The sequence below is a fragment of the Chroicocephalus ridibundus genome, chromosome 10 (assembly GCF_963924245.1).
Source record: "Chroicocephalus ridibundus chromosome 10, bChrRid1.1, whole genome shotgun sequence".
Taxonomy (NCBI): Eukaryota; Metazoa; Chordata; class Aves; order Charadriiformes; family Laridae; genus Chroicocephalus; species Chroicocephalus ridibundus.
In genome coordinates, this window is record NC_086293.1 from 3,919,476 (window position 1) to 3,946,295 (window position 26,820).

General features: G+C 38.0%; 1 protein-coding gene across 4 annotated transcripts in view; it reads right to left on the bottom strand.

The window, feature by feature from the left end:
• Nucleotides 1-26,820, bottom strand: part of SLC6A11 (solute carrier family 6 member 11) — a 110,677-nt gene that overhangs the window by 71,401 nt on the left and 12,456 nt on the right. For all 4 annotated transcript variants that reach the window (XM_063348356.1, XM_063348355.1, XM_063348353.1 and 1 more), the window contains exon 6: nt 7,778-7,910. In XM_063348356.1, the coding sequence (XP_063204426.1) occupies nt 7,778-7,910 (133 nt within the window). The remainder of the gene's footprint in view (nt 1-7,777; nt 7,911-26,820) is intronic.

The window sequence follows — 26,820 nt, forward strand, 5'->3', positions numbered from 1 at the left end:
GCCTTGAACCCCTCCAGGGATGGGGCAGCCACAGCTTCTCTGGGCAACCTGGGCCAGGGGCTCACCACAGAATCACAGAATCTTCAGAGTTGTAAGGGACCTCTAGAGATCATCTAGTCCAACTCATTGTAAAAAATTACTTCCTTATATGTAGTCTGAATTGCCAGCTCATGTTGAGCTTCTCATCAACCAACACCCCCAAGTCCTTCTCCTCAGGGCTGCTCTCAATCCATTCTCTGCCCAGTTTATATTTGTGATTGGGATTGACGTGACCCATGTGCAGGACCTTGCACTTGGCCTCGTTGAACTTCATGAGGTTCACAAGGGCCAACCTCTCAAGCCAGTCCAGGTCACTCTGGATGCCATCCCTTCCCTCCAGCTTGGTGTCATCTGCAAAACTGTGGAGGGTACACTGTCCATGTCACCAACAAAGATATTAAATAGCACCAGTCCCAATACTGACCCCTGAGGAACACCACTCATCACTGGTCCCCACTTGGACATCGAGCCATTGACCGCAACTCTTTGGGTGTGACCATCCAGCCAATTCCTTCTCCACTGAGCGGTCCCATCCATCAAATCCATGTCTCTCCAATTTAGACATATGTTCTGACATATTTAGACATACATACAAAGCTTAAATAAAACACTCAAACCAGGAAAAAACAAGTTTGACAAACATAACATTTAGAATAAGACAGGCTCTCATCAGAACCATTAAGCAGAAAAGAACCATAGAGGACATTACAGGTTAAGACACTATGCACATACACAGGAGAAAGAAAAAACTCAATAGCATAAGAGTAAAATAACAAATTATGCCATCACTTACACGTATTCAATCCAATATCCTGCTTACTTGTGGTAGGTAAAACAGCACTGCTGTTCCTTTAAGAAATGGAAGTTCTCTGCTTTGCTAAGGTGTTTATAACTTTTCTGATGAAGTCATGGTAGAAAGTTACATTCTTGAATGAATAATGAAAGCAACAAGTAAAAAAGTCGGGACTGCCTCATACTTTTATTTTTATATACAGTAACTACATCACCAAGAAAGCCTGCAAGGTCATTTCTAATATTTTACAATGACACAGATATTTTTTTTAACCAAACACTATCCTTTTTAGAGATGCAAAGGATGAGGATATCTAATGATGAATTAGGAGAGAAGTCATAAATGTTTCATGAGGAGATACTGTGTAATCATTAATCTATTATTTTAGCTTTTGACTTGCAGGACTATTTAATCAAGCATCTTAGACAACTCATGTTTATGTAGAGAGAGCAGCTATATCAGTGCTTTTTCTTCTGTAGCACTTGGACAGATGTGAGCACAGCAATACCTTTCAGCAACGCGTTCTGTGCTATTGTTAGGGGAATACCTACAGAGCGAAAGAGGGTGGCAAGCAATAAACAGAACCATTGTTTTCTAGCATGTTTTCCAGTCAAAGCTTGATGAGACATTTTAAAAGTTGATTATGATCTGAAAAAACAAGCAAATTTGTTTTAGTGCAACTTCCACAGCTTTTTACAGGGAGGGCAGCCTCTTAACTCTGGCTCTACTCCTCTAGGTTGTTTCGCAGTCACTCGATACCTGTGAAAGAGTTGAACCTTTCTGCATCTTCTTGTGTCAAATCAGGACAACGCTCCTGACCTTACCTTTCAGCATCACCCTCTATTTTTATTAGCCTCTGCTTCTGTTGTAGTTTTGAAGTATTTCAAGCAGAGAGACCGCATAAGGTTAACACAAAGATAAGGATGCTGCTGAACTTCAGGGAACTCAACAGAAAGAGTAGGAAAGGGTCAAAAGGTTCAGAAGCCCTCAGAGAGAGAGCGCGCAATATTCAGTGATTACTGAAGCCTATCTCTGTAATACATAAATTAGTTCCAGAAAAATTTGAAGAATGGACTCTTAAGAGATTTGTCCCTCTTTCAGATGATCCTGAAACAATGTGAGAAGGATTTCTCAACAGATATTGGCCAGCGGCCCTCAGAGAAGTACGAAACAGTGTGGAAGAACTATTTGGGTTTGGCTCTGGCAAAAGAATAGCAGTATAGTCTTTATGATACTAATGAGGACTTACTCAAAAAGACCCAAAAAATATGAGTCTTGGTCTTAATGGTCATACGAGCAGTGGGATATTCTAATACTAAATAATGCAAAAATCTTGAAGGTACACAAGAATGTTCTTTTAACACTTCATATCAGAAAATGCCAACCTTGTGTTGAGTCATAAAATGACAAAATCTGACCTACAGTTTTACAACAGACATGAACATTTTTGTTTGTTTGTTTACTAAATGATATTTCCTAGACCAAAAGCAATTTCCCTCCAGCTATCCAGATTTTTTTTAAATTAGTGTTACCCAGACAAATTATACCAGAAATAATTACACTTATTCGTGTTACCCAACTTTCTTTGTGGAAAGGTTTCAGAGAACAAATTGGAATGCACTGTAAATCTGAATGCAGTTTACTACTTTGTAAGGAACATAAGCTTTTTCTCTTGTCTGCTTTTTGTAACCAAACAATTATTTAGTAACAAAATCTGTTGCCATAGAACACATGGCAAAGCAAAGAAAATGGTTTGGGGTACAAATTCATGTGGCAATATTATGTGTTATGAATATTCTGTGAGATGAAAGCTGTCTTTTTGGCAATGTTCATCTGTAATATCCTCTGGCAGACCTGCTGGAAGTCTTCGGCAGACTTCGCATTACTTGTTCATTAGGTCCAACTCTTTCAGGAAGACTGAAAGGGTCTTAGCTTGATTTCCCAAGAAATGTAAGAGATATTGCATATGCACAAAGGCAGTTTATGGACTTCATTACCCATCAAATACTCACTTGCCTAAACCAGACTTTGGATGCAAATCTATTAGCCATTATTATATCACTTTCCCTTTTACAAGGAGTTTCGCTTTTGTCTTTGTGGCTTGCTTTCAAACATAAGATATTGCACTTAAAAATGCAAAGCTGGGGGTATGGAAAAATATTCTAATATCCATACTTGAAAATGATAGCAAGACTTCGAGTTGCTTTTTAACCCTTTTTACCCTTCCTCACCTATGGAGTGGGCAGAAGTAGTGGTCTTTTATGCAGCACAGAGAACAGAAGCACACCATGCAATGATATTCTAAAGACATGAGCAAGTCTGATCAGTTGTCCCATGGCCGTGTGACATGTTATATCCCCATTAGCTGCAACTCTCATCTATGAATTGGCCAGTCATGCCGACTAGGAAAGAAAGACTAAAGAAGAAAAGAAAGAATCCAGCTATCAACTTAGCTTATTAATATAAGAGTATTTTCAAGTAATTTTGTGTGCATGAGTAATTGCAGGCAGTCAAACCCATGCTACGTATTAAGACAGATGATACAAAAATGTGTTTTAATCAGGAGTGGATGACCGAAATATAACAAGCTAAGCAAAAAAACCCATATAATTCAGTAAGAAAATTAAATACTGGAATGAACACTACATGTAGGAAAAAAAGTAATTAATAAATGACTCGTATCATGAGGACAATTAAGCATTGGAATAGGTTGCCCCAAGACATGTGAAATCTCTGTCCTTGGAGGTTTTTAAGAAGCAGCCAGACAAAGCACTAAGAAAACTGTTCTGAGTTCAGCATTGATCCTTTTTTCTCCAAGAGACTACAAGAAGTAAGGAAGTTGCTGCAAGTGAGGAGTCACTATGAGCTCAGAGGAGTGATCACTATCTGAAAAATACCATACTCTCATTAAAAAAGAAGGTAAATATTAGGATTACTTCATTCAGCAAGCAATTTAGGAAAAATAGATTAGGAACTTCTGGTGTCTCTTTCTCATAGTTTAAAGTACAAGGACACTTAGTAAAATTAATAAATGGATAGTCAAGATCCAAAAAAGAACTGGTTCCCTCATACCTGAACATTTCATGAATGTTATATGAAGACCAAAAATCGGCAAGACTCAGCAACTAGTCAGCAACTACACATTACAGAAATACTAAGAATTGTCATAATTAGCAACCATAAATATTTTGGAAAAATAAGATGCTAAACCAAGCCCTAATGATCAGAGTCTAGAATGTTTAGAAAATTAACTTTCTTCAGCTTTCCACACCATTCTTACCTCATATTTGGAAGCACTTGATGCTGGCTACTGAAAATACTCCTGCATAAGATGGCTACCATGTATTAGCAAGCTCAGCAAGTTGCAATATACACATAACATCATGACAACATTATGTTGTCATATTTTTCTCCTTTTGCTTTTGAGTTTTTCATTCAAAGACCCTGCATTTAGTATATAAGCAACATTTTAAATGTTTAAAATTTAACTTGGGTAAAGACTGGCCCAGGTTGCCCAGAGAGGCAGTAGACCCCCCCATCCCTGGAAACAGTCAAGGTCAGGCTGGATGGGGCTCTGAGCAACCCGATCTAGCTGATCAACCCAAACTATTCTATGATTCTATGATAAATGTGAAAGCTGGCATACAAATAACTTCAGATCAAAGACTGAATAAGTAATGGCAAGAACCAGAAAAAGCACAAATACGTTTCTCCTGAAAGCCATCGGAACCACCTGAAATTATTTCGATATTACATGTCTGTTGGAATGGAAAACTAAGGGTTTTTTGTGACAGAGCGATGACATTCAAGAACAGTAATGGAAAAGTTTGAAACATCTTGTTAACAGTGCCATAAGCACTTCATTTGGAGTTAAACTTTATGTTGGATTTTATATAGTTAATATCTTAAAATATTAAATATTCATAATCTGACTAGATTTGTTCTGTGGTAGTGCTAGTTGGAAAATGATGGGTTTATTTTACGACAGCTTTTAAGGCTTGGATTTTTTTTTTTTTCACCATGCATTAGGATGCAGAGTAAAAAGAGGAAAAGAGTAAACCAGCCTCTTGAATATTTCACAGAACACAGCTCTATGAAGACGGTAAAGTCTTTCTCTCCCCTTCTTCACTTTGTTTCTTTCTGCCCCCCTGTCCTCCTTTGCTCTAGCTATCCTGTCCCACAGACACCTCCCTTTGAAAATGCTACCAAAAGTAATAACATTCTAAGAAGTTTTCTGCTTTGAATAAATGTGTTATTTTGTGGAAATTATTCAATCCAATTAAAGCATATAGCAAATTTAACAGGCTAGCCTAAGGACACTTTTAATATTATGATAAATATATAGAAGTCAATCTGAAATGTTTCCTGGAAATCTGCATATAACAAATTCAATCGAGTGTGAAGGACTATGATTAGATGAGCTTAAATATGAACTTTTGAAATGGCAATATATCAGAAATGGAAACTGCAGCCCAGTCATCTATATTTCAGAGCACTTCATTCCTTTGTAGCATCCACAACACCTGACTGCTATGTCTTTGTTTAGCTGGTCTGGGGAGGCAGTGAGATGGCACACATTTCCAGTGACTTTGCCTGTAATGAGTGGCAAGAATAAGAATATTATAATTCTTAAATACATCTAAAAAGTGAACTTCCGTTCATGAAAAAAAGGTTATCACTGGAAACCAATTGCAATGTCACAAATTCATCTAGGAAAAGGCCTTCCTTACTGATTACAGGAGCAGAGCAATAAAAAGAAATAATCAACATTGGCTATGAAAGATCCTTACTGCATGTTTCTTGAGAAGCAACGGATCGTCTGCATAGGCAGACTGCTGGATACCACAGTGTCTCCTGAGGAACACAGGAATCTACCAGTCTGCCTCCTCGGGATTTTGGAAACAGAACCTATCTAATTAGCGTAAATAGTCGATGAGTCTACTTCTTACAGGACCCTGATCTAATTTTTTTTTTACGCTTGAGACGTATAAAGCTGTATACTAGGTATTAATTCCATTTACTTTGCACTTCTGCTGGAAGACTGCTTGTTACTTCTGCTTAGTTGGAAAGCTTACCATCCCATTTCAAGTGGGCAAGCCATGTCTCTCAGTCTGTTTCACCTAACCTCATCAGCAAGGTGGTTATCAAAATCACACTGAAATAAAATCTACTTCACCTACCAGTAAACTGAGGTGGAAAAAAACAAAAAAAAAACCAAGTCAAACAGGTCAGTTTCACTTTAATTACTTCCAAAATGCAAGATCTATTTCTGGGGAAATGGTATAAGCTGAAGGAATCTTGTGTGACGTGTATACGAAAAACAACAAAAATCTGAATGTAAACCACAGAAATAAAAAAAAATATATCCTTTCTGAAATCACTAGAGCCTCTCCCTATCAGTAAATGATTTCTACCAATGCTATTTTTCTTAAGTACAGTGCAGTTCTGCACAACCTTGCATGCACGCACGCAGGTGCATTCAGAATACATCTTTTTTCCTCCACCCTTGGGTCAGATTATACTACGGTAGAATAGATCTCCATCTTCAGACATTCTTTCTGATGGAAAAGAAGAAAATTAGTTTTGCTCAGTTTCATTTCTTCACTGCCGGCTGTAGCTCCTCAGACAACTCTAAAACACTTCTGTACCTCCCTGGAGTGCATGCTTCAAAGACATATGGACATTTATCTTGTCATTCCCTTATATCACCTTTGCTTCTCTATATTTTTCTCCTTAGTTTCCCAGCCCCCCCCCCCTTTCCTCTAAACTATTCAAGCTGATACGTATCCCTAGACAGTCTTTCTCAGCATTTTTCCTGCAGTGACTTAATAAAAGCAGAGCTGCATAAATCTGTGTGTGCAAATTCTTAGATGAAAAACGCAGTACCAGATTGACTGACACAGTTGGCAAATACAGACAGAATTCAGCAAGTAGCTTCAGCAAAAATTTTGATAGGAAAAAGGATGTGTGTGGTTGAGAAAGCTGAAAAATTTCACTCCGACATTTTCTAAATTAAAAAACCCCTTTACTTTTCAAACATGTCATTTATAAATGTAGGCTACTAAACCACGAAAAAATAGAAAATCCAACCACACTTTCAAACTAAGTAATAAACAATTGAAAATTAAATGCATCAAATGTTTCAATGCACCAATTTTTTCCGTTGTATTCTTTGGTTACAACATGAGAAACCAGAGATTTTTTTAGACCCCCTTTTCCCATCCAGAACTATGGCTCTTTTCCTCTACCTGTTTAATTGAGTAATTATATATTCTACTTAGAAGTACATCTGCTGCTACTCCAGGGGCAACCTCTCCCTCACCCCATGACTCACTTCAGCTGTGAAGTAGCATCTCTCTGTTGGGTGTCCATTTTAGAATGGCATTCACTCAAAAAGTTACGAGTATTAGATATTTTTCTTTTTTCCCTCTATTATGTCCATCTTTACCTCTGAGTTTTTTCATTATTTCTGCTTTTGGTGTCCCATTTGCATTTGTTGTAGGTTGCTTATATTTATGAATTCTCTCTGCTTAGGTGTAAATCACTTCTATGACTGAGAGTTTCAACTCCTGTCAGTTTGGGACAAAATTCAAGATTTGGATACTTCATGCACAGAAGTCAACACAACCCAGTGTTGATTTCAGGGTCCAAGGATTGGCCAGTAGTGTAGTACGCTAAATTAACAAAACCAAGCCAAAAAGACCCACCCCATCTAACAGGTTTAGGGAAAAAGCAAATCATTAAAACCAAGAGGAACAAAACAATGCAAAGTATGACTGATTTTTGATTACCACGTAATTTATATACTCCCAAGTATATTTGCTTACAGCAATACAAGATACATGTGAAATTCTACCCTTCTGATTTAAATAAATATAAATGACAACATAGGTTTGGAGCACAAGAGAGTCATAACACAGCTGATGCACAGAATTTTAACCTCACCTTTCCAGTAGACTTTGTTCCTTTCCAAATGCAAAAATAGCAGATAGTCCAAGCAGCAAGGAGGCACAGTGCAAGTTCCCAGCGAAGATTCCCAATATGTTCAATTCCATCGGATATAGCTAGCACCCTTCGTCTTCCAAGAAAAAAGAAAAAAGGAAAAAAAGGTAATAATATTGAAGCAAAACAGCACTACATGTAAAATACTGGGCTAAAACCAAATCAACTTCAACCAAGGAGACTCCTGGTTACTGACTACTGAAAATGCACCATGTTAAGACATAAGAGAGAGAAGTAAAAACCAGAATATTCTCAGCGGATTTTACATCTGGTTAAAAATGAACAAATGTTTAATTTTTCCAGGTCAGTGAAAAATAAAAAAGATTTTTAAATAGCTTTTGCATAATGTAAAACTCAAAGAAAAAACCCCAAATTTCTTTGAATTAATAACTTATATAAGCCCAAAATAAAACACTTCAATAATAATTTTTTTCACTTTTACTGTTTTTTCAAAAAGGAAGTTCTAGCCTTTATTTTTACCTTGTAACACTTATTTTCATAAATTTCCTTTTCCTTTTAAAACATTTATTTCCAGAACTGTCAAACATCATGACATCCTCCAGAGGGATTTTATTTGGGAAAAGCTAACATTAAAATGTTTATTTGAAAAAAAAAAAAAAAAAAAACCAACAAAAAAACCCCCTTTTTTTCTGAAAAGTGGTCAGCAAAAATATGTATTGCGTTTACTAGTTCAAAATAGCGTATTTGAAATACTAGCCACTCAGTTCTATAAATGTAAGTCCTCATGTATTTTAGAAACACCCCTCGCAGCTCACAATCCTGGGGCAAAGAATTTACTAACTTAGTAGTTAGAGAGTAATGAATTTTCACGTTTTTTAAACAAGAATTTGGGAACAGAAAAATCAAGTGAACTGCTGGTATTCACACAGGAAACCTGCAGAACCAGGCTTCAGTGCTGGCTTCCAGAAACCTGGGCTAGCGTGTTATTCACAAGGATGATTTTTTTTAATATAAGAATGATTCTTTTACCTGGGAGATGCATTGTCCTTTTATGCCCTTTTATTTTTCCTTTAAATAAACACTCAGATTAAAGAAAATGTAAATTATTTACCGGCCCATAAATAAAACATGAGTACTCCTGGTTGTATGGATGAAGAGGTTAAAAGCAAGAGCAAAAATGTATTCCTATAACACTCTACGATTTCATGAATTCTCTTGAGATTTTTCAATTGTCCTTCAGCCCAGAAGAAACCCTACAGACAATTAAAAAGTCTCCGTTTCAGGAATCTCCATCTTCCAGAACAATAAAAGTATGATTTAACTGGTATGCGAAGTCAGAAGTTGATATGGATTTAAATTCCATCCATTCAACAATTTAGAAACACCTCATCATTTTTAAACAACTTAAAGCAGGCAATTAGTCATTTGTAATTACATACACAGAATAATTAATTTCAGTCATTCATGCCTTTAATCGGCTTAATCAAATCTCTATAGGGACTGATCATGGCTCATTCCATGTGTGTTTCCATAAATACATTCGCATACCTGTATGCACACATTCACATAAAAATTTCCACCATTCAACCTTACGGAAATGATCCTGAGCAAAGTTTTCTCAGAAATCTTTATTACCTGTAATCTACACAACTTCAGAGATCCTAGACTTACACTACCCTCCCTCCCAGAGGCATTGTAAATGAAAACAAGTGAACTGAATTTCACACGTACTCTGACATAGCTAAAAGCCCTCTAACAATAATCACTGTATTATATCATAGAATTATTTAGGCTGGAAAAGACCCTTAAGATCCAACTGTAAACCTAATACTGCCAAGTCCACCACTAAACCGTGTCCCTCAGCACCACGTCTGCCCGGCTTTTAAGTCCCTCCACCACTTCCCCGGGCAGCCTGTTCCAATGCTTGATAACCCTTTCGGTGAATAAGTTTTTCCTAATATTCAATCTAAACCTCCCCTGGCACAACCTGAGTCCCTTTCCTCTTGTCCTATCACTTGTTACCTGGCAAAAGAGACCAACGCCTGTATATATAGTTAATATGCATATGGTTATGCAGATAATGTAATTAATTACAAAAAATATATTTAGGTTGAGTATTAAGTTAAAAAAAGTCCAACCTACAATTACCCATATGAAATAATTCTTCTTTTTGCATTTGATTCAGTCATTAACTGAGGCAATGAATTCAGGGAGTAAAAAGTACGATCTTCTAATTCAAGGCCGTGCCTAAAATAAATATAAACACTGGGGCTACCTGGGGAGGAATCTGATCTGGTTCCTTCTGCTTTCACCAGCAGCAGGTTGCAGATGAAGGGAAGTTCCTTCACCTGCATCTAGTGATGGGGTAGGAGGATGGAGACACCAACAGCTGGTGATACAGTAGGAGAAAGAGAAGATCTAATTATCAGCAGGTCTTTCAGATGGCCATCCCGATGCTGCAGAACCCAGTTAGTCTTTCGCACTCTTCAAGTGCTGCAGCTGCTGTTGCTGCTGCAGCCCTGGGGTCCAGCCATTTACAATGTAGGTGCTACAAGTTTACTGCTTAGCTAAGGCAGGACAAAATTTAACAGATTAAAGAAAAATCACCAAAAAAAACCCCCAGAACTCTAAAGCCTGAGGTTTGTTTGTCTTATTTTCCCATGAATATACAGGTGGAAAATCTTTCCACTTAAAAAAAAAGGGGGGGGGGGAAGAGAGAAGGTTACACAAGCTTTCTGCAACAGAAAGTGTTAAGTGCTTAAATGGAAAATTCTCGCCACCTCATCCACATTTTCTCCTCGTCCAGTAACTAGCTTTATTCTGCAAAGCTTCTGCCATCATCTAGTTAGGGAGAGAAGTGATCTTCTGCTAGCTAAGACCTGCAAAGAACCTAAAGATCTGTCATCAAAATGCGTTCAAACATGAAGAGAGGTAGCTTTTAATGAAGGATCTATTTTAATCAAGAAGGGGAAGCACATATTTTATATCTACAGTATAGAATTGAGAATAACATCACTGAGCTGTAATTATACAGAAAGGCAGATGAAATAGATACTTAAAATTCAAGTTCTTCTAAGCAATTTGACAGATTGTATCATGTGGAATTTGACTCAGGATGACATCCACCCTCTTTATAAATTCCCATTCAAAAAGCAAAAGAAGTGCTTGAATTCTTAGCTCACCTTGAATACTAGGGTGTTAGTTTCAAGTGAACAAAGACAAAAAGTGCTATAATATGATTAAACAGGGACTAGGCAATAAAAGGCCAATGAGCGTGTACTGACAACAGGTTATAGATAACCAAGTTGAAAGACATGTTAAGAGTTAACAGTCCACCACCGAAACTTGATGCCAAAGCAAAGAACAGGTATTTGCAAAGAGACCTATTTTGATTGCAGGTAGTAAAAGGTTTCTTTTTAATGAAAACCATTTCCTAAATGGACTAAAAAGGCTCAAACTATAAATTACTTTCATGGAAAAGAACTAGCCAATAAATATGTTGATGTTCCTCATTTGGGCACCAGTGTTTCCACGCAAAGCCTCCCAGTCCAACAATCTTAAGCCACCAGTAAGATTTTTGCTCTGCCAGGATTAAGGAGGAACAGCTTTGACAAATGCAGCTGCTAATATTAAGGAAAGATTGTTGTAAACACTCTGACCTTTTGCAACCTGATGAAAAGAAAGCAGCACATTATCAGCCTGTTGGCACATAGCGTAATGTACAGTCAACACATCTACACAGTATATACCTGATATACCCGCAATATGGAAGGCACGTAGTTTTGGTGTGACACTATAGATACCCAATGTTTCTGCAATGACACAGAAGTGTACATTACCTATAATTTTCAGTTTATAGTTGCAAATGATTTTTACTTTTTTTTTTTTTTTTTGAGAAGTATCAATGACTGACTTAAAGATGCAGGTTGGAAAGAGACTGGTCCAAGTTCAGTTTGAACTTCACAATCAGATGAAGTGAGAGAAACTCAGAAGACAAGCAGGGACAGCCTAAAGAACTTTACTTGCTGTTTTGCTTACAAAGGTTCTAAATTTTATTTTCAAGTGGCATACTACATTTTCAAATTAATAGTTTGTGTGTGGGGTTTTTTTAAGATGAAAAAGAAAACTAAGAGACCATACAATCAAAAAAACTTAAACAAAATGTTTGGTTTGGGCCACAATAATAGTGAAATGGAAACTTTCTTTCATTTAGCTTTATTTTCACTGAAAAATAACAGATTTCCTTATGTTTCAATTAAAGAAATTTTTTTTCTGGGTATTTGGATGATATTTATGTATTTGTGCACCTAAACATATGTAGCATTTCTTTTCCAAAATGGGGAGGTGTGACCACAGGTACGAGGCTGCAGTAATGCAAATCAATGCTATGGAGAAATTCTGTGTGCCACAGAGCCACGTTAACACAGCACTCTGCTGGGCTAAGTATCACAGGGAGTTACTTGCCTGTAGCACATGTACCATGGCTACACCTGTGCTGCTTTGGCACATGAACTAGCCTGTTCAGACAGCCTGGAATCTTTGCACTAAACTCTGTCGTATCATGTAGCTATGAACTTCATGACAAAATCTGCCACAAGACAAACCCCCAGCAACAGAAATGGCTCCTGGAGGACTGGCAAATTTATTTAAGAGGTTGGCAACTTCCTCACTTGAAGATTTGTATACAAATCTTCTGGAAGTGCACCACACCAGTCACTAATTCCCATGAATACCACCTGCCCAGCCTCACAGTACCTCTCAATACTCATGTCCTGCCAACAGTTCTGCACAGGGCTACAAGCACTCCTCAACTTCCAGAGCCATGTACGTGTCAACTCAGATAGCAATCTTTATTCAGCTGTCTGGTAATGTGGTTGCAGAATTGCATGCTGTGGGAAAGAGATGTGGAAAGCTTTCAACAATAATTCCATAGGGCTGCCACAGCAAAAGAGCGCCCGTGATGAAGTATACGACTGATACATTAGCATACCCAGGCTCAAACAGAGCTTGCAGAATTACTTTAGACTCACGCCATAATCTGCATCCAGCTGTCAAGGTAATCCATTCCAGCAGTCAGTCGCTTGAATTACTATGCTGTTCTTCCCTAACTGCAAACAACTTCTTAATAAATAAATGTTATTACTCTCTCAGGGTTAGAATGTTTCACAAACCAGAAGACAATTTTGTCTTAAGAACACAATTCTCAGTGAAGATTTGAGATAAGGATTTTTAAAAGCAACCAGCTTCTGGAAGCTGTCTGCAGAAAGTCAGTGCTCAGCCTTTTCTGAATGCTCTATGAGAAGTCTCACCTTGCCCATCCAAAAATCTTGGCCTAATTCTTTTGTAAAGACTGTCATAGAAGGTAAATGGCAAATGAATGGCCTCAACACAATTATCCCTGCTGCTCACATTGAAAAAAGACACACGGTGCCAGTCAACTTGAACTGTTAGCACCATAATGAGTATTTAAATATACTGAAGTGCAGGAACTTGTTTTGTATTTTCTTTGTTCAAGCAGAACAAAGTTTTAGTATTTCCCTTAGAAAGTAAGCAGTGACAAGTCCAGAACATATAATTAAACTCTAAGATACAATGTATGCAAAGAACAGATCCAAGGAAGAGAAAGTCTTGCTCAGAGGCTAGCAGTGATTTCCTCCGCAGGCACAATCCAGCTCTCCCTAACGCCAGGGCCTTGGCTCTCCTGCTGAAACCATCCGAAACAGCAGCAGATGCAGGTTTTGAAAGGAGGCGGCGTTCAGAACATAAAATTCTTCTCACAATGCCGGTCAGTCTGACCATAGATAGCCTCACATCTACTCTTATTATTATTCAACTAAAATAAAAAGGGGGAGCATTTTAAAAATACATAATTCCAATACATAATCCAAGAAGTGAGGTTGATGTATTCAAGGGTGAGAAGATGATGGCTGATCACAGCTTCTTGCTCCTCAGCAGTTCAGCTTCTATCTAAAACTGACACGACCTTACATAAATCACACAGACAACACAAAAAGAGATAGTGTAGCTTTCACTGTGTCGTCATCGTCTTCTCTTACCACTGCAAGTCCCCTACACTACCTTGTTCTCCTCATCTCTTAACGCAGGGAAGGACAGAGAAAGAACAAGAGCAGTAAAATCAGCACTGAAAGCGATACTCTCTGTTTTGAAATAACAAGCATTTGAAAAAGAGAAGTTCTATAGCGAGATATACAGGAACAGCCGCATCTATGAAGGCTGTTTGCACCACTGTCTCATCATTTGTGACTGCACGTACTAAAGCAGAGCAGAAGGGAGTAATTCATGCACATTGCATAATTTATGCCGATTGCGATGGGAAGAGGCTGTGAATGCCTCACAGTCGTTGTAAGTGAAATTATTCTTGAACAGAGGGTCTCAGTGTCACCCTAAGCATCACCTGGTAGAAACTACACGGGCTTGTAAAATAAGACAATGGGATCCCGAGACAAACTAAAAATTCATAGTGGTTTTATATTCTAATTATCAGGTGATTTTAAAAGTAAAAATGAAAAATAGTGATTTTCTGAGCACATGCTGCCCTAGTTAGATAACAACATAAGCCTGACCATCTCAGGGAAGCCACCGGCGATAACTGACAAAGCTCATTTATATAACTCAAATATCAAAGATCAGAAGTCTAAGTTAAGGGACGAGTTCAAGACATTTCTTTTTGATAAAACGTTTTAATTGTTGAATATGAATAGCCCAGGAGGGATTAGAATACCAGTGCCCATATGATTTAGCAAAGGTGCCACGACATGCCAGGCATACTATAAAAAAAAAAGCAGACACGTCCAGTAATTGCCTCCTAGATTTTGCTTCTTTAATTCTGTATGCTTTCCCAAAGGAATCACACATTCCAGTCGTTAACAGCACTATTGAAAATACAGAATCCAGAGAGTTCATTTTCACTTCAGCTGGTTTGGTTCATACTTATGTGGAAAAAAACCAAACCTCAAACTTCTTCCTTACGTATATCAAGACTTATTAAAGCTGAGGATCTTTAAGTAAAAAAACACAAAATTAAATGAGGAGAAATATCTTAACAGACATTTCATTGTTTTGAATTCACTACTGCCATGGACCTAAGACCTGAATGTACTTACCTTCAAAAAAATATTGCAAACTCAGCCACCTTGCAGGGCATTTGGGGGAAAAGATACTGGGTTCAGGAAGTTTAGCTAACGTTCTCTTAATAAATGAAAATTTCCATAAATCATCATACATTTAAAGAAATTTTAAAAATCAACACAATCCTGACAGAAAAAAGCCCAAGAGCCTTGAGGAGCACTGTAGTTGCCGGTACAACAAACTGGAAGTAGCTGTAGGTAGCCATTTGAATCACTGCAGAGTGTCAGGTGAGGGTTAGTACAAGCCCCTTTAAGCAGCGCAACTTTGGCAGCAAACTGAGTAAACTCAACAATGCCATATGAAACTTTGCCGTAAAAAAGATTTGTCTCGCACAGAGACCTGAAGATACAAATCATTAACTGGTTTTGGATCTCACTGAAAATAGAAATTGATGAGTGTTTGAAAAGATTTATTGTAGGTATTGAGTTTGGGGGTTTGTTGTTGTAGTTGTTTGGGGTTTTTTGTTTAAAACTACGCAGCAGTTCAGTTTCTTGCAGCAGCCAATAGCCTGGGAAAGAAGCCAGGGGACTGGTGGCATTTGAACATCTTGAACAAAATATTGAGGGAAACTGGTGTTAGGGTTAATTTGGAATGCAAAGGTTAACTCAAACCAGAGTAAGGTTTTTAATTCAGTAGTAGCAAACTATTAATTCTATACAGGATATTTTGCTTCTAAATAGGAAATTGAATTTAAACCAAAGTGGATTTATAATGTGTCTCCACCCAAAGACACACTATGAAGGTTTCACTACCTCTAGTCACACATATACAGCTTGACTAAATGTTATTGAAGTAAGAGTTTTACTTTTCTTCCTGTACATAACACAGAAAAAAACAAGTGATAAAAGTTACAGGAATCTAATAAATAAAAGATAAATTTAAGTGCAATAATAGGACATAGGTCTGAAGGGTGGCATTATTTGTGTTTCCCGTTAGCTGTCAGAAATGCTGATGCTTGGTCACGAGAGTATTTACAACTGGACTGACAAAAACCATGACATTGTTACTACAGTGTAGATTTACTCTGGTTACAGCCTATAGTACCAAATATTGTAAGCCTACTGTGAGCTTACAGTCTAACTTGAATCAAAATGTAAGCGTGGATAAAAACAAATGAAAACGGACAGCATATGGAAGAGAGAACAGAGCCATAAAAAAATTTCAGCATACTTTAAGTACACATGAAATAATATCCTTAGCAAGAAACCAGACAGCACGCTACGACCTTTTGCTACCTACATTCCAGGAACGTACTGTTGCTAATGGTTACCTCTGTTCTTTCAATTAACATCATTGCCCTAGCAAAATCTAGGAAGATAAAATCCCATGAGGAAATTATTTCAACAAGTATTATATATTTAGTGAAAACGCCTTTAATTTGTTTGAGAATGTACTAAAACACCTTTCAATTTAGTAGTTCAGTACATCTGCCAGGAAGAAGTACCCCGTCTATTGTTGTATATTGAATTGCTGTAGGGGGGCACATTATGGGATAACTGCTACTTCTGACTGGTCATAGCTGAAAAGTAACCTTTCCATCCAAATTTTAAAACTGACATTTTGAAAGCTTGTAACACTACATTATCGGCTGGGAAACCACTACATTTTCCTGGGAAAGAGCGTCTTTAATAAAGTGTTCCAATGTGTGGAGCTGTACCAGGCTCTTGAATAGAAAGAGGATTAACTGCTGCCAACACATTGTTGAAAGGAATGTACCGGGAGTACTTATTGCATTATTTCATCATTTGGGAAGCTGAAGAACAGATTCAATCTATTTGAGGAAGGTCCCTTCATGTTTCCGAGACATTTTTCTTTAAAAAAAATAAAAAAATACAACACCACCGCCAAACAAAGGCGGCAGCCTCTTGAGGTCACTTCTCCATCTGTATCTGTTCAGCCAGGAACATAGGTGGCCGTGTTCCTTTTTACTCTGGGCCAGACTCTCTCCTCAGAGAATGCTGTGGGGAGGGAAAGGAAAACAAAATGAAGCCACTAAGCAGCAGTGGTACTACGGTACAGTGGCCTTTCTTATTATATGTTTTGGTATGCTCCTTTCACCCCTGCAGATTTCTCAGCCCCAGTCCATATTTACCTTGTGAACCTCATTACTGAGCTCCTTGTACAAAAAGCATAATGTATTTGAGTACCAGTGCTGCACAGATTTCCCACCGGTTTAGTAGAAAAGTATCAATATCTTTCAAGTATCCCCTATTCCTGGATTGAAATGAGTTTAGGTTTCTATCCAAAGACATGTTTACTAAACTCTCATCTTGCTTTCTCTTACTGCACTTTATGCAGTTAAGAATCTTTAATTTTTGCGAAAATTTATTGGTACGAGTATTCCATACCCAAACATATTTAAGTATTGTGTGCAAGTACAGTTTCTGACATGCAAAAATTTGATCAGTTATTAACTGAATTTTGAAAACGGTGGGACTCAGATCCCATGTGTCAGAATCCTCCGTGGATGGCTGAACTGCTAGGCCAGAGAGCTGCTAGCATACAGGGTTCTGGTAAACATCTGCATGAAGACAATCACACTGCGGATTGCTGCACTCTCAGATGCTTGTTCAACTGGTTAGCAGTCATAAAATCAGCCTCCTTTGTAAGACCATAATGATGGCAGTACTTCCAGACACACTGGAAGGCTGAGATGTTTGCCAGTGACGCACAGGTAAGTAAAAAGTGACATTTTTTCTGTCACAGAGATCAGAAGCAGCTGCTTATGTAATGCATTTGTGACACATTATTTGTTGATGAGAGCGTGGCCAACCATACAACTATAGGAATGGCTTCGCAACATCTATTTTGAGTTGTTTCCCCACCCGCAGCTTTGTTCTCTCATTTGAATCGCTGCAGCTTTCACTCCATCTGATAGAGAATCTCAAAAATTGAATGCTGAGGCTCACTTGACCCCACACTCTCCCTGGGCAGCAGTGCTGTGAATTCTTGCTCAGGTCAGTGCTTCCTCAACTCTTATGATTACAAGCAGCTTTGAAAGAGCTCTCAAATAGTGAAATTGCTCTTTTCATTCTATTAAAACACTAAGCTCTGCTGAACAGCACAGAAACTTTTCTGTACTGAAATACATGTCAGGGAGTTGCGACATTTCCTTGTGGCTGTCTAATCTGTGCTAATTGTGGCTTAATTTGGAAGAGACGCTGATCCATGGATCTGGACTGCATAACTCAAAGGTGGAAAAGGAACAGCTTACGACAAACAAAAACTTCTGAAAAAATGTTCATTTTAATATTAATACATAAACATACAAGCAGTGATATTTCAGAGAAGGCTTTATCGCTTGAGTCAGTAGTCTCCAGTTTACTGACTAGACACATTAGAAGTCTCATAAAGTAAGGAATAACAGCCAAGAGAAGGTAAGTTCACCAAAATTACATGCTTCCCACCTTTCTTTGAATACAGAGTGGACAAGAGGCTCAACATGAGCCATCAGTGTGCACTAGCAGCCCAGAAAGCCAATCGTAATCTGGGCTGCATCAAGAGAAGTATGGCCAGCAGGTCGAGGGAGGTGATTCTCCCCCTCTACTCCACTCTCGTGAGACCCCACCTGGAGTACTGTGTCCAGTTCTGGAGCCCCTACTACAAGAAAGACATAGACGTGCTGGAACGTGTCCAGAGAAGGGCCACGAGGATGATCAGAGGGCTGGAGCACCTCTCCTATGAAGACAGACTGAGAGAGTTGGGGTCGTTCTGTCTGGAGAAGAGAAGGCTCCGAGGAGACCTTATGGCAGCCTTCCAGTACCTAAAGGGGGCCTACAGGAAAGCTGGGGAGGGACTTTTTAGGATGTCGGGCAATGGTAGGACTAGGGGCAATAGATTAAAACTAGAGATGGGTCGATTCAGACTGGACGTTAGGAAGAAGTTCTTCAACCATGAGGGTGGTGAGACACTAGAGCAGGTTGCCCAGAGAGGTGGTGGAAGCCCCATCCCTGGAAGTTTTTAAGGCCAGGCTGGACGGGGCTCTGAGCAACCTGATCTAGTGGGAGGTGTCCCTGCCCACGGCAGGGGGATTGGAACTAGATGATCTTTAAGGTCCCTTCCGACCCTGACAGTTCTATGCTTCTATCTCACAAACAAACAATAGCATTAAACAGGGTATACAAGATGCTAAAGATTTGAGATCATATTCTCCGCTGCCTTACAAACTCATATAACAACTTTTGATAATGGTACTCGTGATAAAACTTACAAAATCTATGCTGAATGCTAAAGGATATAAAACTCTACAAAGTCAAAAGGCTAGGAGTTTATTTTGTAAACTTCTTGGGATATTTTACTAAATATATATATTATATATAGGACAAGGTAAAAAGAAAAATTATCCTTCAATAAAATTAACCTAAAAAGGGTCAATCTTGTTACTTCCCTAGTCAACTTATTACTGTGTTTATTACTCACACTGTTTTTCAAACTCTGCATTTTCTCTGGCATGGTTCATTATCTCTTGACATACATAAGAAAACATACAGAACAGTACAATGTTGTTTTAGCAAGTATAGCAACATTTTATGTATTAGCAATATGAAAGCTGTGAAATGTTTCTCAGTTTTAAAATATAAATCAAACACCCTGTTCTATACTTTACAGGACTATATATTAAAAGGTAGCTGCCAAATAAAGTAAAGGTGACTTTCTGGGCTTCACTGAGTGAGCAACAATCAACAGACGAATAAAAATTCTTGTTAGAAAAGAACCTACCTGAGGCAGGACTTTGGCAAAAATGTGTGGGAGACGCCTCCCTTTTACAGGAAGGGTACGTATATTTGAACAGGGATAACCCTTACAATTGTAAGCCCCAGCATATAATATGTACTACGTACTACTCCTATACTACGTATAATATACTCTGCATTGCCTAATCCAATGGCAAAATTTAGCAACACATATGACTCAGGCTGCATGTTAAATTGATGCTGATCTTACTTGCATCCATATTATGCAGTCTCAAATGTTAATAGGAGCGAAGGAGAGGAGCCTTCAGAAGAGGCAGTGCATGACTGGCAAGTGCATGAGCCATCCTTTGCCTTGCTCACCTGAGGAGCTCTGCTTATGTCATGACGACATGGGAAAGAATGACATATTGATAATGTTAGTAGCATCTAGTAGGCACGTACCTTTGAGAAAGCGAATGCCTTAAAAAGAAAGGATTCTTTTCCCCTCCAGATCCTAACATTTAGGAAACTAAAAAAGTGCTGGTTGTGTCAGGGTTTTTTTTCAGTGAAGCAACATGGTAATCACTGAAACACCTCCAGAACAAGCATAGCTACAAATATGAAGTTGAACAAAGGTAATATTCCAGTGAATTTGTAGCAGATTTAGTCACTAAAAGTGGATGTTCTTTGAAATGAACAGAGTACAGGCACCAAACTCTCACTGGAAGTCAACATGGCCTGATACTTCCACTTTTCTGAAAGTTATATATCCAGAACGGACAAAGGATACAGAATCTGTGTAATGTACATGCATCTCTTTTTAAGGTTTCATGTAAACTCTAAGATAGGAAAAATAACATATCCACAGGTTTCTAAAAATACCACAAATAATTCTTGCCAGACATTGCTGGATACCCAACTTGTAGTCTCAAACCATCAGTGCTCACTGATTAGAAAGATGTATTTCAGCTTTTAGAAGATAATCTACAGATTAAAGAATCTGTAATAAAATTCTTTCAACTGTACGAATTCTCTTCCAGAAATCCACTTAATTCCATATTTGGCTTTTTTTTTTTTTTTAGAGCAGCAGACAGACAATTCCCAGTGGCCACATTAGTGAGAATCCCTCAGCTAAAGCATTATGCACAACTCTGAAATATTTACCTCTCACAGCATATTTTCTGTGACCTACACATATCAGAATGAATTATTCCTAGTTGAAACACATTTGCTGCTGCTCAGCCTAGTTCTTTCTTCTTAAAGTCCTGATAGGGTTGAATGTTGCTTCATTCATTATTCATTTTTACGCTTTTTATCAAATTAAAAGGTAAGATTAAACACTGCTTACCAGGCTTTTCCCTAAAATTTCTACCACTGCTTGCAAATAATGACATGTATTTCTCATGTCAACCCTTGCCTCATTAAAGTCAGTACTTAAGTTACCTGAACATAATGTAACACTATTTAGCAGCTACTGTGTATATACATATATTGCTTTTTTTTCATTTTTATGTGCATATGTGTGCGTTTATGTATATCCGTAGCGGCAGAGACAGTGATGGATAAACACAGAACATCCCACTTCTCTTCTTGCCATTCCTGACCTATTATCCTTCAGCCTTTTTCACTGAAGTCACGGTAACTTCTTAACCAAGTCTGAGAGTTTATTCCTGTAAAATAATTTTTTTGTACTGTTCCCCTCACCTCTGCTCTATTAGTTTTTTCTTGCTACTCTCTCAATACATCCAATGACTCCTTCGGTCTTTTTGCAGTTTTCCCCCTACTCCTCTCTGAAGAAGTCACGCGGTAACAAAAACTCCCTTTTTATTTACTTTCTGAGTGACATATATTAGTTCAGCACACAGAACACAGTAGCAGCTGTGAACTGAAAGCACCTAGAAGAAATGTAAGTTAGCCTGATGGCTCTCAAAAGTTTTGTTGAGCCTTTTAGACAATCTGTAGACTTATACTCGGTTGTTCATTCTTAATTAAATGTTCATAAAATGAGAACTACGGACCACACGAAAAATGAGAACGGTTCCATGATTTTGTAGAATAGTCCTTCATAGTGAGCTCTTGGCTACGAACTCATGTAACAAATGAGTGATGTTAAGCTCTTATCTCTTCCACACAGAACAGGCCAATATAAAACCATCACTTGACACACACAAAATTTAAAAAATTACTCTGTCAGCATATTTCTCATACTCACTGGCCCTGTACTGAATCCTACTTACAAAAAAAACCTAAGAAATGAAACCGCAAAGGAGCAGGGGCACAAGGCAGTAAAGAGTAGCTGGTAGGTCAAAAGATAAAAAAGAAAACTGCGAATATACAGGAGCTATTTTGGGAGGTCCCAAGTCCTTTGTCCACATTTACTGAGTCTTCATAAAATACAACTCTCCTGTAGCACTTGCAACTTACAGTATGATTCATAATTGAACAAATTCAGATAAATTCTACTGGCTCTGTAGTTCATTTGTAAACTAAAAACAATAGTCAGCAGAGTTGAAGTCATTATAAAATAGCTGCGGAAGGGACTTTGGGAGAATATCAGTCATTTCCCTTTCTACACAGAAGACAACTATACCTACATCATTGTTTCAAGGTCTGCACTGATTGATATTCTGCAAATTTTACAGGAATTCCATAGGAATATTTCATGAGTCTTCCTCAGGAAGTCCTCCTGACACTGCACAGCAATTTTTTTGCTGTCATACAAGAATATACCGGAAAACAGTGAAAAATTTACCAAAAAAGGGTGGGGTTTTTTTCTAGTCTGCGTTCACTATATTTTATTGGACAGCAAGAACATCTCTGCTTTGAGCATTTAATTTGACTAAAGAAAATAAGCAACCACCCTTTCTGTTAATGTCCTGAATCTAGAAAGCCATACTTGGGAAATACTCTTAAAAAAGTCTCTAAATTTTTTTTTTTGTGTGTGTGTGAAGATACTTCTTCAAGAGCCGAAAATAGATCCGGGCTTGCTTAATTGCATGGAACTATCTGCTTTACGCGTTACACATGCTACAATAGCCAAGAAGCAGATGAATGTGACTGCTGTTTAACAATGTTTTCAGAGTTACTTGGGCATCTCTAAAATCCCTTGTACCAAGGTCCTTAGGATTTTCAATTTCAAGACAGTGAGCGAGTCTAACAGACACATTCTTGGACAGTTGAAAATGACAGCCTATTATTTACAAAGGCCCATGCATATTTAAAGGATTCCAGATGTATTGAAAAATATATCTTGGAAGAGTTACATGCTATTTGTTTGCACATCTAGTCTTGCAAATCCAATTTCCATGGTAAACTGATGGGGAAAATATTTACTGGGGAGGGCAACCTTGTAAAACATGAATGGAACTTTTCAGCTCGTCCTGTGCAAGACACCTTTCTTCTTTAGGGGAGCTACTGAAGTGGACTAATTGGTTTCAGGCAGCAATTGCCACTAACCGTATCATGCTTTTAGTTTTCTAGAAGATTTAAAAGTTTGCTTAGATACAAGTGTAAGAGGCTATACATAATAACTCTTAAAAGAAGAGGATGAGCTCACTTTTCTGTTTGCACAAAACCAGACATAACTGAAAGGAGGCCTTTCAGTAGAGGTCTTCTCTTACATAAGCAACAACAACAAAAATAAATCTATGGGAAACCAATTAAAACCCTAACAAAGCCAGAAGAAACATGCCTGGTTATTTTGGCATGTTCTGCAACTGACTGAATTGGCCAAGCTTGTCATGGCACAACTAATGTTTTGCTATTTTAGACCTTTCTTTTTTTTTTTTTTTTAATTTCCCTGCAATCAAACTGCCCTTCTTTCAAACATTTCTTTCCCTACAAGATCAAAGAGTGCATATATAGATATACATGTCTTTAAACACACAGTCCTACATTAATAACAATAAGGAAAGTGCCCATAGTATTCCAATCCTTAAAAAAACCACAACAGTTTAGCATTCTTCAGCAAAACTGGGTATCTGAGCCAGCAGCCTCTAGAGGTCACAGGTTTTTGAGCACGTCATTCATCTCCCTGTGCATGTTTTCCAACTATTAGTAGGTAATATTATTGTTAGAACTTTTACATTTGTGTAATTAAGGGATATTTTAAATAGCTCGTGTATGATCTTTGCTACAAAAGTGTAATCTCTATTTTTGCCAACACTGCAGGCAAAAAAAAGCCAAAACCCCACCAAAAAACTTTCCCATATTTTATTGTAGGAACCAACCGAATGCTACTAATTCCCAAAAGGCGTTCTAAGTAGTAGATAGTGAAATAAATGTTTCATGAACTATATCTGAATAACGGTATCATTCTAAATAGCTAGGAAAAACTTCACAATCAAAGTATTATTACCTTAAGTACCTACAACTACTGAAGAGGAGTTTGTAACATTTTAAAGTTACTTCTCTAAAACATAAAGATGCATCTCCTAACACTGTATTTTTATTTGGAGGACTAAAACTTTCCATTACAATATCCTGTTTTCAGATAGAAATATATTTATTCAGACTCCTACTGTTTAAAGAAAGGTTTTTACGAAAATTAGCTTCAAAAATGTTAATGGCAATTTTTGGCTGCACTCAAAACCCAGGCATAGGAAAAAAATATTTATTGCAATAATGTGACAGCCTTATCATTGAAGAAAAACAAAAAAAAGCACACATTGCCAGAAGACTTCATCAGGATACAGATAAAAATCTTCCTAGTTTCTCTGTGAAACTGCTCTAACGCTGCATACTTGCTAGCTTCGCACAATTTGCAGAAGATCAGGAAGGAAAAACCACCTGGAGGACTGGGAGTGAGGGAGACTGGAGGCTGAGACTGGGACAAGGAAGACAGTCTCACTCTCACTAGCAGCTAGGCACGGGCAGAGGAACCGCAGCAATGAGCGGGAGGAAGAGCAGTTTGTGATTAGCTGGGCAATGAATCTAGGGAGCAAATGAAAAATGTTTAGGGAGTTAAGAGTGGAGGACAGTGAGTGTCCATCCTGAGACCAGATGTAAGTTTGGGGAGCGGGCAACTGGCTGGATAAAATGAGTGGGACTGGGTGGCTGGAGGTGGGAAGCCGTGATTTAGAGACAAGTCAGAGGACAATTTGAACTGCCCAAGAAAAGAGACTAGGATGAATTACAACACAAAGAAGAGACAGCGATGGAAAGTATACACAGGAATGGCAGGATGGGATGGGATCCTAGAGAAGGACGCTAAACTGGACAGTTGTGGTGGGGATGCCAGGCAGGCACTAGCTATGGACCAGGGAGTAACAGATCAACTGAGGAGTTACGATAAGAACTGAGATAGCTCACCAATGTCCCAGAAGCATGCTAACATTTAGGTTCTCTCTGAACAGACCTTTCAAAGTATCCAGTACTAAGATTAGAAACATAGGGAATGAAGAGCTGATTTGCATAAACAGAGAGAAGAGGCTAGCAGAGGGAACAATCAAAAAGCTCACCCATCAAGCTGGAAACCCACATTCATAGTGCTCCTCTACCCTAAAGTTTTGTACCACGAGAACTCCTTAGCTAGCAAGCTTCCTGCTGTCCTGCAGTAGGTGGATTCAGAAAAGACTTTCACTCTCTCTCGTTAGTACTGTGGATAAACAATTAAATATTTATTGGCATAAAGACTGGAACCGGATGGTTTAACTGTTAACCTATAAAGTATCAGAAAAGTCTCCCTCAATCCTTCTTGTCCACAAGCATCCTCTTCAATCTAAACCATCTAAATAAGTACTGAGGCAGTAGGAGAACAATCCTGCAAACTTCTGGCTAAGGCACTTACCTGAGAAGCAAGATATCAGGATCCCAGTCTATACTCCATGATTATTTGGCTTTTATACAAATTAGAGCAAGTTCAAAAGAAGATGGTGAAATTCCCACCCCCCACAGAACACATTCAAGGAAGTGGAACATACATACTCAACTTCTTGCAAACAAAATACAGTGAAGGGAGCCTTCTAAATACTGAGTCATTAGAGCAAAGATGACAAAAAGTTACTGTTTCTTTTTTTTTAATAATTCCCTTTAATTTTCATGCAAGTGCACAAAATAAAATGTTTGGTTTTTTTTTTTTTTTAAATCAAATAGCAAATATTTGTTTCAATCAAATGTTACAGTGTCTTCAATTAAGTAGCTTTTTTTATACTCATCTTTGGACAAAGCTGAATTGTGTACATTTTCCTGTTTCTTAATTGAAATAAAATTTGCGCAACCCTAATGCTAAATAGTATGAAAAAATGTCTTGGGCCTCTCATAAGTAGCACTTTTACTCTCTGTGTAGCTCAGATACCCTTCTGTAAAATGGGAATAATTTGACCTTATTGAGATTTTGTGAAGATAAATGAACATGTAAATAATCAAGAAAACCATGATTGCAAAGCCATCCACATCATAAGCACCCTAGTAAGCCTTGATTAAATTAATAACTTTGCCAGCAGAACAGGAACCCTATAATAATGAGAATATAAAACATAAGAAAATTAACAAAGACAAGAGCAACAAAATATTGAATACCCTCACAGTGTTTGCTCCCTATCCATCCTCTAGCAAGAACAAAGCAGATTTATCGAAAAAAAAATATTAGGCAGTTTTCCAACTAAGGACGATCATATTCATAAGCGATGTGAACTTAAAATTGCACAACCTTACTTCTAGTATTTCCTAATACCCAAATACTTAACTTTGCAACTTTTAAGGTCATTTTTTCTCTATGATAAAAACATTATGTACAATCTTCAAGATAAAAAATCAAAAAACATGGAAGTTCATCTGTCTGGTTTAGGGTAACTTTTATCCCTCAATATTAAGAAATCAGCTTAGCATTTTGACACCTATCCCATTTACTTCTTTCAGCTGAAACCAGGCAAAGTCAGTGGTTTTGAGGCAAAACCAGATGTAGAGTTCACGTGACTCCTAACAAAAAGCACTTTTCACACGGCCTTTTAGGAACTGAACAGAAACAAGAGAGTCTGGCACAACTCAATGTTCTACAAGAGATGCACAAAGGGCCTAGTTCTGAGAGGTGTTGAAGGTCTCTCGGTACTGAGCACTGCAGCATCAGGCCCAACTTGCTAATGACTTTTCATAGAGTAGCAGGGATTAACCACAATGTGACTCTTGCAGTCATTTGCAGCCTGAATGAAACAGGAAAAACTCTTTTTGACTTTGCAAGGAAAGGGTTTGTGCCTTTTCCTTTTT